At 48.8% G+C, this 13,945-nt stretch overlaps 1 protein-coding gene across 6 annotated transcripts in view; it reads left to right on the top strand.

Annotated features, from left to right (window-relative positions):
• Positions 1-6,246: 6,246 nt before the first annotated feature.
• LPGAT1 (lysophosphatidylglycerol acyltransferase 1) overlaps positions 6,247-13,945 on the top strand; it is a 100,749-nt gene continuing 93,050 nt past the window's right edge. Inside the window, exons 1-3 of one of the 6 annotated variants that reach the window (XM_051820546.2) lie at positions 6,250-6,395; positions 7,761-8,254; positions 13,617-13,827. In XM_051820546.2, the coding sequence (XP_051676506.2) occupies positions 13,693-13,827 (135 nt within the window). In that variant the 5' untranslated portion in view covers positions 6,250-6,395; positions 7,761-8,254; positions 13,617-13,692. Of the gene's footprint in view, positions 6,396-7,760; positions 8,255-12,719; positions 12,943-13,166; positions 13,371-13,616; positions 13,828-13,945 lie in introns of those variants that run through there. The other 5 variants (XM_070055252.1, XM_051820547.2, XM_051820550.2 and 2 more) reach the window with 5 other exon arrangements.

The raw sequence follows: 13,945 nt of genomic DNA, 5'->3' as shown, positions 1-13,945 counted from the left end.
ACTCATGTGGCCTTTGAAGCAGTAGTTCCACCTGCTCAAGATATTCTGCCAGTTTTACCCCCTGAATTTCTCTCCAATCCACCTACTTCTCCTCAGCTCTCCCTGGACTCAAACTACCACCCTCTGTCACTTGGATATCCCAGCAATCTCTTCTCTGGTCTGATCGATTGTACTCCTGCCTTACCACAGTTAGTCTTTTTTTTTTTTTTTTTAAATCAGATCGTCTAATTTCTAGGTCTTTCGGCTTGCCTGGGACCATCCCAGTTTTGCCACTGAGAGTACCACCTCCCTCAGTCCCAGGAAAACTGGGGTGATGGGTCCCTTCGGATTCTGTTCCAGGCTGCCAGCAGCTCCCAGTCATTCTCAACATGAAACCTTTATGATGGTCTTCAAGGTCCCATGTCCTATGTCTCACCTGTCTGCAGCTCAGCTCACACCGGCTCCCCTGGGCTCACCACTCAGGGGATGCTGCTTTTGTTTTCATTTTGAACAAACATTGCACTCTTTTTCAGCACAGGGTCATGACCCTTCACATCCCTTTGATATGGGAGAAAGAGGCAGAAGGACTAGGTAGGAATAGGTGAGCCAGAAGTTGTTCCTAATGATTTCCACATAACCCTGCATTCTAACTCCATCCCCTTACCTGTGCAGTAAGCCCATTTTCCCATGGTGCACCTGTGTCTCATCCAGGACCATGATGGAGGAGACGCCATGATGGCCACGTGGAAGTTAAGCTCCTTGTGGAGGCACCAGGAAGCCTCATGTACACTAAACTCCAGCTTATTTGTATATTCTATTAGGGTACCACGCCCCACCTCATAAAAGGGACTGATACACATGGCAGTGCTGTTTTTGCTTTTTGGCTTCAGGACCTGGTAACGGGCCCTTCTCTGGCCTCCTTTCACACTTGTCTCCTCACAAGCAGCTCTCTGGCCCAGTCACGATGGGTATCTCTCCGTGTGGCCCAGCCCACTTCTCCCGTGAATGTATATTCACTCTCTTTTTAAAATAAATTCTGCTCTTGCTTGTGCACTCTATGTATGCCTCTGCTTCGAATTCTTATCTCCGTGTGGGCAAGAACTTAGAATAAAAATTGAGATACTTATGCCTATAACACCTTCAGGGAATGCACTTTCTCCCTCTGTTCACCCATTCAAGCTGAGCTTACCCTGCTTCACTGTGTTAGATTCCTCTAACACAAGCGCCCAGAACGTTCTGCCCCTTTCCTTTGGGCACTCACCGTAGTCTGTCATTACGTAATTGCTCATTAGTAGTTTAATATTTGACTCCCATACCAGGATGTAAACTCTATTAGTGTAAGAAGCATTTGTGTTTTGGTTTCTCATTGTGGCTTGAATGCCTAGAATGTGCCTTGCACAAAAAAGGGGCTCATTAAACATCCACTTCAGTTCACTACTAATGCCATCAGTCAGTGTTGTGATCTTGGAAGCATTTGCTGGCTTCTACCCCAAACCTTGCTGTCCACATTGCCTTGCTAATCTGGATACGGATGCCTTCTCCATTCAACAGCTGTGAGCGTGCCCATATCGGTCTGCTGATCTACCCCTGTGTATTACTAGCAAAGGTGCATTTATTAGGAATGCACCATGCCCCAGCACTGTGCTAGACACTTTCTATATATGTTTCTCACAATGGCCCTTGAGGAATGTTCTCCCCATTTTACGTGCGAGGAGACGAAGGTTTAGAGAGGGGGTAATTCTTCTATTAGGGTCATGGAACTTGCAAGAGACAGAACCATGGTGGTGCCTGATGCATAAACTTTCAATTATACATTTTATTAGTTAGAATTGGCTTAGGCTGCACATGACCAAAAAAGGGCAATAATAGTGGCTTGAGCAAGACAGAAAATTATGTCTGCCTCATGTGAAAGACCACAGGGAAGCGGTCCATGGTTAGCACAGCTCGATTATCAGGGACTTGGACTTGTGTTGCTTTGCTCACCTGGCCTGTGATTTCCACCTTCAAGAATAAATGAACCCCTGCACCCGAGTTGTCCCCGTTCCCGTTTGGATGTCAGGAAGGAGCAAGAGGTAAAAAGCGGGTGCCCCCAGCCATTAAAGGGAAGTCACAGCTGCCACTGCTGTTTCTGTCTCAGGGGCTAGAGTGGAGGAGTCACACAACCACACCTCACGGCAAAGGAGGCTGGGACATGAAGGCTAGGATTTTTGTCACCTTCGGGCTCAACTTTTAAAAGTGCCTTTCACAAGTAGGGAACAAAGAATGGATACTGGGGGAAATAATCAGCATCTGCTAAATACATGCTTAGCAATTTCTATTCCTGACTTGCAAGGTTATCTCTAATCTCATTTCTTTCAACAGCAACTTCTACTTTCCCATTTCTCAGATCTCATTTCATTTCATTTCATTTCAGACCTCTGCCACAATGGGGTCATTCACCTCTGTGTCTGCCAGACCAAATCAGCTCATTTTCGGCATAACTCTCTGGGCTTTCTCCTCTCTGTGGGAAGGGTTCCTGCCAACCCACACATATCCCACCCACATCTTACCAACTTGCTTACCTCCCTCCTTCTCCATTGTCACAGGATGAAGCTCACTCGCTTGCTTCTTTAAAAATTTATTTATTTAAAAGGCAGAGAGGTAGCCGGCGCCGTGGCTCAATAGGCTAATCCTCCACCTTGCGGCGCCGGCACACCGGGTTCTAGTCCCGGTCGGGGCACCGGATTCTGTCCCGGTTGCCCCTCTTCCAGGCCAGCTCTCTGCTATGGCCAGGGAGTGCAGTGGAGGATGGCCCAGGTGCTTGGGCCCTGCACCCCATGGGAGACCAGGAAAAGCACCTGGATCCTGGCTCCTGCCATCGATCAGCGCGGTGCACCGGCTGCAGCGGCGGCCATTGGAGGGTGAACCAATGGCAAAAGGAAGACCTTTCTCTCTCTGTCTCTCTCTCACTGTCCACTCTGCCTGTCAAAAAAAAAAAAAAAAAAAAAAAAGGCAGAGAGGTAGGGAGAGGGAGAGAGAAAAGATCTCCAATCTGTTGGTTCATGCCCCAAATGCCTGCAATAGTCAGGCTCAAGCCAGGAGCCAAGAATTCCGTCCAGGTCTCCCATGGGGATAGCAGGAACTCATACTTGAGCCATCATACACTTCTCCACAGGCACGTTAATAGGGAGCTGCATGGGAAGCAGAGTGGCTGGGACTAGAACTGGAGCTCCTATGTGTGGTCGATGGACTCAAACCGGTGCTCTGATACATGATGTGGGTTTCCCAAGGTGCAGCTTAACTCTCTGAGCCACGATGCTGACCCCAGAAGGATGCTTTTTTCAGTGGGCCTTAACTCAGACCCACTGAAATACAACCTCTCTGATGGGGCCTCAGAATCAGCATTTTAACAAGCTCTCTAAGAGATTTGCATATATACTAAACTCTAAGTTTAAAAAGAACCTAGGAGCCAGCATTGTGGTATAGCAGGTTAAGCCGCTGTCTGCAATGCTGGCACCCCATGTGGATGCTGGTTTGAGTTCTGGCTGTTCCACTTCTAATCCAGTTCCCTGGTGATGCACCTGGGAAGGCAGCAGACGGCCCAAGTGCTTGGGCTCCTGAACCTACATGGGAGACCAGGATGGAGTTCCAGACTCCCAGCTTTGGCCTGGCCCAACCCCAACTGTTGCAGCCATCTGGGGTGTGAACAAGCAGACAGAATCTCTCTCTCTCCCTCCCCACCTCTGTAATCCTGCCTTTCAGATAAATCTGTTAAGAAATTAAAAAACAAACAAACAAACAAACAAACACAAAAAAGAACCACAGTCTTGTGGTAGCAGGTTACGCTGCTGCTTGAGTCCCTGATCCATACTGGGAGTGCCTGGCCTTTAGTCCCATCCCAGCTTCCCATAGAGCTCCCTGCTAATGTACACTCTGGGGGGCAGCAGACGATGGCTCACATGTACTTGGGTCCCTGCCACCAACGTGGAAGACCCGAATGGACTTCTGGGGTCCTGTTTTTGCCTTGGTTCGCTCTCTCTCTCTCTTTCTGTGTGTGTGTGTTCTGCCTTTCAAATTAATAAACAAGTGAAAAAAGAGATAATGACTAGCTATTTAAAAAAGTAGCAAAACCCCAGGTGATTCCTATGAGTAGGCATGTTTAAAAACCAATTGAATAGAGTAGGTAGCTTTTTGGAAGAGCGTCATTCAGTTCAGCATAACATTGAATAAGTAAAACTACTAAAACAATATGAGAACTTAAACTATGTATTAACATAACTTGAATTGTTCTAAACTTTAAAAAATCCCATAAATCAAGAGCTAGCATTTTAGCATCACTCTTTTAACCATAGTATGTTTAAGTCACAGCACTTAAGGCAGGAGTTGGTCTAGGACAGCAGACTCATGTGGGGATTGAAGTCTATATGGTTACCAGTAGCTGATTCCAATTAATTTAGATCTCCAATTTAGTTTATGGGTTGAAGAGAAAGTTTAAGGAAAACAGAGGATTCATTTTGCTTTTGTTTTTAAAATCTATGTATTCATTTAATTTACTTGAAAGACAGAGACAGGCAGAGAGAGAGAGACAGACAGACAGACAGAGATCTTCTAACCACGGTTTACTCCCCAGATGCTTGAAACAGCCAGGATTGCTCCAGGCCAAATCCAGGAGCTGGGAACTTATTCCAGGTCTCCCATGTAGGTAGCAGGAATCCAAGTACTTGGGACATCAGCTGTGGCTTCCAAGGATGCACAATAGCAGGAAGCTGGAAGTGGAAGTGGAGATGAGAACCAGGGCACTCTAATATGGGTTGCAGGTATCCCAAGGGGCATCAAATTCTCATCCCAAAACAAAGGGTTTTAAAGCATGTTTTACAACATGTTTCTTGAAGACATTTCAAGAAAAAATCATTTGTAAAGAAATTCTCTTTCCTTACCTTTTTTCTTACTTCTCTCAACCAATAAATACCTGCCTACTCCATGAGGGTATTGTTTGCATCCAACAAGATAGTGTGTGCGTGTGTGAGTGAGTGAAAGAGCACTGTTGATTGCTGAGTGCTGAAGAAAGGAAGGTGACACGACTTTCATTACTACAGAGTCTCAACCAACCAGTTCTGTCTCCCAAGTGATAAATTAATCTTAAACCCCATTGGAGTAGGAGCACAGCAAAGAGTTCTGCTCAAACTCCTAATGATTTAAGTTGATGAGAACCACAGAAAGACAAGCTGCACAGGTAAGGACAGGTAACATGCTGCAGAGAAAACACCATTATCCTCTTTGAATGGTTTGCTAAACTTGACGGATCACATCCTGGGGAAGGGGGCAGGAAACCTGGGCTTCTGTAGAACCATCTAAAGGAATGCATGGAGGACCAGGAGGCAGGGGACCACATAGAATCACATCCATTTTCCAGAACTCAGGAGTTTCCCAGGATGTGAGACTTCCAGTTCTCAAAGAGTGAACATACTGGGTAAACCAAGATGAGTCAGTCACCTTAAGGTCACATCAACTCTGGGGCCAGTGCTGCAGCATAGGTGCCGGTATCCCATATGGGTGCCGGTTGGAGTCCTGGCTGCTCCACTTCTGATCCAGCTCCCTGCTAATGTGCCTGGGAAAGCAGCAAAGGATGGCTCAAGTACTTGGGCCCCTGCACCAATGTGGGAGACCCTAAAGAAGCTCCTGGTTCCTGGCTTCAGATTGGCCCGTTGTGACCATTTGGGGAGTGAACCAGTGGATGGAAGAGCTCTCTCTTTCTCAATCTCTAACTCTGCCTTTCAAATAAATAAATAAATCTTTTAAAGAAGACCACATCGCCTCAGTCTCTAATATAGCCTACGATGAACAAGCCACACAATTCCTTTATACCTTGTTTTCCCCATACATAAGTGGAATCCTGCAACCTTTGCTACAGGAGAATTCCTCTCTCTCATCAAATATCACTAAATGCCACCACCCCAACACCAGAACAAAGATGTTCTAACATTGCCTTTTTTTTTTTTTTTTCAAATTTGTGAGAAGACCCGGAAACATAAGGTTTTGTGAGATAAGAGATCCAGAAGTCAGGAGCTGGTTGTCAATTGCAGGACTTGGAGTTATGCAAGAAAGCTGCAGATTCATTGGTTTTCTGTGGATAAAAGTGAGGGCAGAGGACAGAGGGTAGAAGCCAGTTCAAAGCAGCTCATCATTATCATGTTTCCAGAAAGAAGTCCTGGGAAGTTCTGTGGACAGAGTCCAGGGACATTGCCACGCTGGAATTCAGGTGACTGTGAGGAGAGCAGTTTTGGCTGGAAACTGATGGGAACTCAAGGCCTTGAGAAGACTGAGCTTCCCAGGGGCTAGAGACACTAAGAAAGATTTGGCTTAAAACCAGCAGCTGGAGCGTGGAAGGGCAGGGTGGTTGAAAGGATCAGGCCATTGAGGAAGCAGCAGATAAAGAGGTAAGATGGGAACTTAGAACCAGGGAACCGTGCACGTGGAGCTTCTCAAATGTGTGTGGTAGTACCGAGATCTTCTTGAGCTGCAGGTTCAAAGGTGAGCAGTTAATTGCGGTTCTACGCTACAACAGCTTGTTGCTGGAATGTGTGACAGTGAAGACCTAAGTCTAGTGTGGTGTTCTCTATAAAAGTAGTCGTTACTCAGAGACAACTCTGAAGTCCTGGACAAAGAGACAGGCTTCAGTTGGTAGTTAAGATGGTCAGGAAGAAAGCATGAAGGTGTTCCAGGTAGGAGGAATCAACCAAGAGAAGTTATAGGAATGTGCTTGTTTAAAACTAGAGGAGGCAATGAGAATTGAACATTGAGAATTTGACAATGTTTTCCACTTCATGTTGCTGGTTGAAAACGGTACCAGCAGTATGATGTAATCAGAGGCTGCTAGCTTGCTGCCTAGCAGTGCTAGGCTCAACCACCTAAGCCTCACTGAAGCACATGGCCCGTTGATTGGTAAGTTCTAGAATAATGAGTGAAGAATCCGGTAGAGAAGATCCTAGAGTAAGCCAGATAGAGACATCAGACTTGCTTAGGTAGACATAGAAACGCAATGTCAAAACTTAAGATATCAAAACAAAAAGTTACATACTATGACCACATTATCTGAGATGGGAATAGGTAATAGCTTAAGGGAGGAGGAACTTTAATAATAAAAGGGATATTTGTGTAGTTGGTGATTCAGCTGAGGCGGGTCTAGTCACTGAACATTACTAAAATAATCATTTTGAAAAGGTGGAAATAAATTAGTAAATGAAGTATTAGCAATGTTATTTCTTTGGCCATGGTTTGAATGATAATGATGATGTCATTGTTCAAATTATCCTAGTGTTTAAAAAGTGAAAAGCAGGGGCCAGAGCTGTGGCTAAGCAGGTATAGCCCACCCCCAACCCGACTGCTGTGCTGGCATCCCATATGGATGCTGGTTCGAGTCCTGCTGCTCCACTTCCAATCCAGCTCTTTGCTGTGGCCTGAGAAAGCGGTAGAGGGTGGCCCAAGTCCTTGGTCCCCTGCACTGGCATGGGAGACCTGGAAGAAGCTCCTGGCTCCTGGTTTCGGATTAGCAAAGCTCTGACCATTGTAGTTATCTGGGAAGTGAACCAGCGGATGGAAGACCTCTCTCTCTCTGACTCTGCCTCTCTGTAACTCTGCTTTCAAATAAATAAATAATAAAAAAGTGAAAAGCAATCAGAGTAAAGAAAACAAACATTGCATCCAAAAGTATGTTTCCTATCACATATGAGGCACTAAGCTAGATGCTGGGAAAACAATAATGAAAAAGTAGATGGTATGAAAGCCCCAGTCTCTCTCCACAGAGTGCCTGGATCTAAAACATACAGGCTTGTCAGAGTGCATAAGCACTCCAACAGAAGCCTAGGCCCAGAGGAAGACACAGCAAGTCCTAAAGAAGAGGTAGGAGTGGAAGTACAGACCCTCTCATATTTCAGCTGGACCTGAGATCAGACAGACACAGAAGGGAAACCCATGAGCCAAAGGCCCCCATGAGCTTGCACGTGCAAAGCCGTGTAACACATCCTCTTTCCAGATGGTAAGTACTCTAAGTGTGGCTCATGCAACATGGCGAGGGGTCAGCAGTAGAGGAGGGGAGAGGAGGCAGCAACAGGGCTGCGGCTGGACACGAGGAGCATCCTCTGAATCTTCCCGTCCCTCCTGGTGGGGAAGAGCTTCTCTGCTCGTGGTTGCTGGAGCCAGCCGTCTGCAGCTCTGTAGCCCGGCATCTGGGAACGGAGTCTCTTCTCTGCTTCTGAGACACCCAGGACAAACGGCTTCATCTCTCCATTTGTAAAAGGTGAGCAAACAATGATGTAGTCCTTACAAAGTCATGCACATAAAACTCTGAGAACATGTCTTGAGATATTGAAAATGACCCATAAGTACCTGTGATTGTTAGTATTTTGACATAATCAAAAACATGTTATTACTTTGTTTCTTGGGTTAGAAAAGTACTATTTGAGATCTGAGCTTGTCTTTTTTATGTGACTTTGTAGGTTCTGTGAGTGGAGGAACATGCTGAAATATTCTTCTAAATATCTCACAAGTATATTTATCCACTGCAGTACTGAGACTCCACCAGCAGAAGTGTGCAAAGGCTTTGGGGATTTTAAGAATTCCTTTATGAAACGTTAACACTTTAGGAAGTGAGAACACCATTTATAGCCATAAGCACGTCTGCATGGATTAGTTTTACTAATACTAGAGAGGCCGGCGCCACGGCTCACTAGGCTAATCCTCCACCTGTGGCGCTGGCACACCAGGTTCTAGTTCCGGTCGGGGCGCCGGATTCTGTCCCGGTTGCCCCTCTTCCAGTCCAGCTCTCTGCTGTGGCCCGGGAGGGCAGTGGAGGATGGCCCAAGTGCTTGGGCCCTGCACCCGCATGGGAGACCAGGAGGAAGCACCTGGCTCCTGGCTTCGGATCAGCGTGGTGAGCCGGCGCCGGCCGCAGCGGCCATTGGAGGGTGAACCAATGGCAAAAGGAAGACCTTTCTCTCTGTCTCTCTCTCTCACTGTCCACTCTACCAGTCAAAAAAAAAAAAAAAATACTAGGCTAGAGAGATAGAGCTAAGCCAAAGAAATGCAATAGTGGACGTGTGAGAAAGAAGATCCTAACCGTTAGTGTTGTCTGTCGAGGATGGGAAAAGGAGCCTTAAGGCCCTTTAGCAACAGGGCTTATTTTATTTTATCTTAAATATTTACTTCTTTTTATTTGAAAGGCAGAGTGACACACAAAGAGAGGGAGAGGGAGAGACAGAGGCCTCAGCGAGAGAGAGAGAGAGAGAAAGAGAGAGAGAGAGAGATCAGTCTCCCATCCACTGGTTTATGCCCCAAATGCCCCCAACAACTGTGGCTAAGCCAGGCTGAAGTCAGGAACCAGGAACTCCATTTTGGTTTCCCATGTAGGTGGCAGGACTCCAAGTACTTGGGCCATCATCTGCTGTCTCCCAGGTGCATAGGCAGCAAGCCGATCTGAAGCATGCAGTAGCCAACACTCTAATATGGGATGTTGTCCCAGCTGTGGTTTAACCAGCTCATCACAACGCCATCCTTCCCCTGCTCTGAAATAATTTTAGTCTTAAAAGGGAAAAGGAAAATGAGCTGAACTGGAGAGGCACATGGAGAGGATGGGCTTATTTACCCCATAATATTGTTTAGGGCCAATTCTGTTAAGAAAAGTTGCTAAATGCCTTAAAGAAAGTTGCAATCAAATTTTTGATGATTTGACTGACCTTGTCTAAAAAAATTTTAAGGTTATAAGCCTAGTACATTTTATGTAAAATGGTTACTTATATGAATATAGAAGAAAAGTCCAGCCGGCGGCGCGGCTCACTAGGCTAATCCTCCGCCTAGCGGCGCCAGCACACCAGGTTCTAGTTCCGGTCGGGGTGCCGGATTCTGTCCCGGTTGCCCCTCTTCCAGGCCAGCCCTCTGCTGTGGCCCGGGAGGGCAGTGGAGGATGGCCCAGGTGCTTGGGCCCTGCACCCCATGGGAGACCAGGAAAAGCACCTGGCTCCTGGCTCCTGCCATCAGATCAGCGCGGTGCGCCGGCCACGGCGGCCATTTGAGGGTGAACCAACGGCAAAGGAAGACCTTTCTCTCTGTCTCTCTCTCTCACTGTCCACTCTGCCTGTCAAAAAAAAAAAAATAAATAAATAAAAATAAAAATAAAAAAAAGAAGAAAACATCCATATATACGTATTTCTCCCTTTTGTTTGAAGCTAAGCTAACAAAGGCCTTGCTCTACTGGGCTGCTGATTCCTAGCTTGGCCCTGTTTCCCAGGGACAGGGGGCTGGGGATGGGCCTGTGCCAAGTCATTGCACATCTGCAATGCTGCTGGTGGGGTTTCCCCTCGAGAGGAAATAGTTCATTGGAGCCTTAGTGCAGAAACCAGCCCAGGTAGGTGAAATGTTTTTATAATTGCCACTAGGAAAAGGAGAGGGCCCAAGGGGTATGTTCCTGCCCATGGGAGCCCCTCCCTGGTTATAACCTAATTTGTTGTATGTATGTGGACCAGATGGGTGGAATTAAGCCTTCTGAGGTGTTGCGGTTAGAATGTCTGGCGACTCCAGGAAATGCGAGAATTCCTGTTTCCCTTTCAAAGGATCATCTCTCTTGCGGTTCCAATACAGACTTTCAAAACAGAAACTGTAACACCTGTGGCTATAGGCTAGGGTCTGTTTGTTTCCCAATTTCTCCCAGTTGGGGCGTGCAAGAAGCCTGTGAGATTACTGACTTCATTTTTGTGTTTTGGTAATGGTGGCTCACAAGTAGGATAGGAGGCTAGAAGCTAAGTAGTCATTAAAGAAAGTCCTCGCTTTCTTCAGATCCGTTCGCCCGAAGAGCTAGTGGTTCCAGCCTCCATCTGTCTGCCTGTCGTGCTTATGTCAGAGAAGGGTCACAGGAGCGTGTGTAAGTGACTAAAAGACAATAGAGCAAAAAAGTTGTATAAGAGGCAAGAGGAAGGTAACACATGTAAGGCAAAAGAATATAAAGTGCATAACTCAGCTGGACTTTCAAATACAAGAAATAAATATGAGCGTCCTTTGAAATTGTTCCCTGACATTCACCTGAATGCAGTCTCATGCTTCATGGGTGCTGAACTCTCTGCAGAAACTGAGTGTGCTGCTGAGGTCGGAAAGCCAATTCCCCCTACACCCTTGGCACAAAGCGAGGGCATATCTACCCCTGGAACATGATGTATTGTACTGTTGCTGAGCCTTAAGAAAAGTCTAATGAGGTTGGAGTCAAGAGAATAACTGAAATGATCAGACAGATTAGGGCTTCCATGTCCCTTCTATGAGGAGCTACTAAAATGGCAGAATTTTGCAGTGTAAAGAGTAGGATGATGTTATGGCTGAATGGTGTGTCCCCAAAAGTCGCATCTCAAAGCCCAGGCAGAGTTAGACAGTGAGAGAGAGAGAGAGACAGAGAAAAAGGTCTTCCTTTTTCCGTTGGTTCACTCCCTAAGCGGCCACTACAGTCAGCGTGTTACGCCGATCCGAAGCCAGGAGCCAGGTGCTTCCTCCTGGTCTCCCATGCGGGTGCAGGACCCAAGCACTTGGGCCATCCTCCACTGCCCTCCCGGGCCACAGCAGAGAGCTGGACAGGAAGAGGAGCAACTGGGACAGAATCTGGTGCCCCAACCGGGACTAGAACCTGGTGTGCCAGCGCCACAGGTGGAGGATTAGCCTAGTGAGCCACAGCGCCGGCTGAGAGTTTACTCTTGATTCTCAAAAGAAATATGGGTCTCACCTCTCTCAGGACTATCACGGTATGGTTTGAACAATAACCTACAGTATACAAGTTATTTCTCTCAAGAGACTTATTTAAAGATTATATTACATTAGTACCCAAATTAACAGCAAGAATGCAAGGAACAGAATGAGCATATCTAGTTTTTCTATTGCTATACATCAGTTGAACTTATATGGACATGATTTATGTCTTTTTAAATATTTATGTTACAGTAAGATATAATATTAATAAGATAGATGATATAAATAAAAAGCTAATACTAAATGGAGAGGAATCTAATAAGTACTTCAGACAGGCTCTGTCCTTTATTACAAGAGTGCTTCAAAAACTCATGGAAAATGGAATTAAAAGATAAGGTGCATTTTCCACGAACTTTTTGAAGAGTCCTAATATTTCCTCACCACCAAAGGGAAAGGGAACACAACATATTCTTTCAGTAGCATAAGGTGAATTTTCTTCTCTTTCCTTAATCTGTGGACCAAAGAGGAACTAGAGAGAGAGAAAGAAAAAGAAAAAGGGGGCAGGGAGAGAATTTTTTCAAAGTAAGCAGAGTTAAGTAGCATTCTGATGAAAAATACTGGTATTAAGGTTCCCTAGGGACAAACAAAAGAATGCCCTAACAGGCCTCCCTCGCTCCCCGCCCTACAAATATTATTATTAAGGGATTCAAGGTTTTCTAAGTTGAGTTTCTTAAAGCTGAAACGTAGGCCATTTGAGAACGTTCAGTTGGGCAGGCCATTGGGATAGTTCTAGCGTTTCCTTCAAGTGGTCCAGACTTTGAACTAGAATGGACCAGGAGCGCCCAGCACTGCCTGGGAGTTCCCGTGGTCATTGCCTTTGGGGCAGTTATTCGAGGCCAGGCACTTGGTGGAGTTTTCCCCTCCTCGACCAACCAAATTTGGGTCTCTCCGTGCAGAACCGGATTCCCAGTGGCTGGGCGGTGCTGGATGGGAAATGGGAATTGCCACTGATGTTCCGGGTGCTTTCCAGAAACAAGAGCTCTGGCGCTTGAAAGAACTGATTTAAAACTCGAGCCCTTAGTACTCCGGGGAGGTTCAGCAGAAAAGCCATCAGCGCACCTGGGCTTCATTAGGAACGAAGGGAGGACATTTCAGCCTTCCGGGGGACTGCTTCCCAGTTTGGGCAGAGAAGGAGTCTTAACAATGAAAAGCGACCGTTTTGGCTGAAAGGGGCTCTCCGTTCGCACCGAGCGCTCCTCACGTGGTGTAAGGGCGGCTGTTCATTCCTAAACCCTTCCGAGAGGCCCTGTTCCTCGGTTCTGGCCTCAGCTGGACCCGGGCCTAGCGGCCGAGCAGCCCCCCGGCCCGTGACCCGCAGGCCCGCGGGGTCCCGGCGCGGGAGGCGGCGGCGGCGGCGGCCGCGCCTTCATTAGAGGGCGCTCTGGGGGCGGCTCCGCCGCAGTCCCGGCTCCCGCCGCTTCCTCCCGCGCCCCTCCCCGCCAGCCAGGGCGAACGCGGCCGGGTCCCGGGGACCGAGTCTCGGCGCCGCCTGGGACCGCGCGCGGGCCGCGCCGCCGCCGCCGGAGCGGGGCCGGAGCCCGCCGCCGCCTCCTTCCGCCGGCCCTGCCGCCGGCCATGCATTCTTCCGGCTCCTCTGGCTCCCGCAGCCCGGGCTGGGGCTGGGCCAGCCCGAGGTAACCCCAGGCTCGGCGGACGCAGGCCCCGGAGCGGCGGTGGAGACGGGCTCTGGGAGGCGCTGGGGGCGGGGAAGGGGTGTCGTCGTCGCGTGGCCCGGGGAGGAGGCGGCGGCGCGGCCTGAGGGACGAGGGCGCGGTAGGCCCCGGGGAGGAGGCGGGGGCGCGGGGCATCCGCCCGCCTCCCCGGGACCCGCCCCGGTGACAGGTCCGGCCTCTGAGTCCCCGCCGTCCCTCTGTCCGCAGGCAGCCGCGAGGGGAGTAGGGCGCCCGCGCGCTCGCTCGCGCCGCGCCTCGGGCCGCTTCGGCCGCCGCCGCGTCCATGACCGCGACCCCTCGGCCGGGGACACCCGCCGCCGCCGCCGCCGCCGCCGCCCCGCCCCGCGCCCCGGGCCGCCGGCCCCCGGTCCCGCTCGCCCCCGCGCTCTGCCGCCGCTCGCCGTCCGCGCCCGCTGAGGTGAGCCCGGAGCGCGGGCCGCGCCCGCCGCCCCGACCCGGTCCACCTTCGCGGAAACCGCTGCTGTCTCCACCCGCCCCGAGGCTGCTGTCGCCTCTTCTCCCCTGCTGCGTCCATC

Source organism: Oryctolagus cuniculus, chromosome 13 (assembly GCF_964237555.1).
Source record: "Oryctolagus cuniculus chromosome 13, mOryCun1.1, whole genome shotgun sequence".
Classification (NCBI taxonomy): Eukaryota; Metazoa; Chordata; class Mammalia; order Lagomorpha; family Leporidae; genus Oryctolagus; species Oryctolagus cuniculus.
Note: the sequence above shows the minus strand (reverse complement) of the source record. Positions and strands in the feature narration are given on the sequence as shown.